This window comes from Bison bison, unplaced genomic scaffold (assembly GCF_000754665.1).
Source record: "Bison bison bison isolate TAMUID 2011002044 unplaced genomic scaffold, Bison_UMD1.0 scf7180017864503, whole genome shotgun sequence".
Lineage (NCBI taxonomy): Eukaryota > Metazoa > Chordata > Mammalia > Artiodactyla > Bovidae > Bison > Bison bison.
Genome location: NW_011495061.1, coordinates 3,338,356 through 3,339,209, shown reverse-complemented (window position 1 = coordinate 3,339,209; position 854 = coordinate 3,338,356). Strand labels below are relative to the sequence as shown.

Sequence of the window (854 nt, the reverse complement as noted above, 5' to 3'; positions counted from 1 at the left end):
GGGTCCGCAGGGCCGCCCCGGGGGCTCACTCCCACATCTCCGCACGCGCCGCCCAGAGCCCCGGGGCCCTCAGCGCGCCCTCTGTTGCAGGGAGTACTACATCACCATGGTCAAGTGGGCCACCAGCACCAAGGTCGCCGTGAACTGGCTGAGCCGGGCGCAGAACGTGTCCATCCTCACCCTCTGCGACGCCACCACGGGGGTCTGCACCAAGGTAGGGGGGCCGGGCAGGCGGCGGGCGCTTCCCGGGGGTCAGGGTCACGTGGGAGAGAGGGAGAGAGACAGAGACACAGAGAGGGAGACACGCACACGCACACACACACACACACACATACTGAGAGACACACACAGTGAGACACACACACACACACACACACGCACACACTGAGAGACACACACACACATGCCCACACGCTGAGCACCGGCTGGTCCAGGCTCGCGGGGCTCCGTTTTGCTGCCGCCTGGTGGCTGACTTGAGAACTGCTACAGACTCAGGGCTCAGCCGCGCGGCCGCCAGGTCCCAGAAGTGAGCCTTCCGTTCTCCTCGCCCCCGGCCACTCCACAAAGGGGCCTGCCCCCCGTCCTCCACTTGGCGCTGGAGGGGGGAGTGGCCCGGCCTGCGTTCCCAGGGCCCAGCGCTGCAGCCGGGCCTGGCTCTTTCAGCGTCAGCGCCCCTAGCCCGGCCAGAGCCAGCCAGTCCCCTGGGCAGTCAGCCTCCTGTCTGCAAGTCACTGCTGTGTTCCCGCGGCCCCAGGCTGGCTCAGTGGGCGGTTGGAAGAGGAGAAGGAAGGAGCCGGAGGAGGAATGAAAATGTAAATAAGCAGGCCGGGTCCCCTGAGGATCGAGGAGTGACC

At 66.7% G+C, this 854-nt stretch overlaps 1 protein-coding gene across 1 annotated transcript in view; it reads left to right on the top strand.

The window, feature by feature from the left end:
* The window catches only part of DPP6 (dipeptidyl-peptidase 6), a 281,581-nt gene that overhangs the window by 206,949 nt on the left and 73,778 nt on the right, over positions 1-854 (top strand). Inside the window, 1 exon segment of the mRNA XM_010829360.1 lies at positions 91-214. Coding sequence (XP_010827662.1) covers positions 91-214 — 124 coding nt within the window.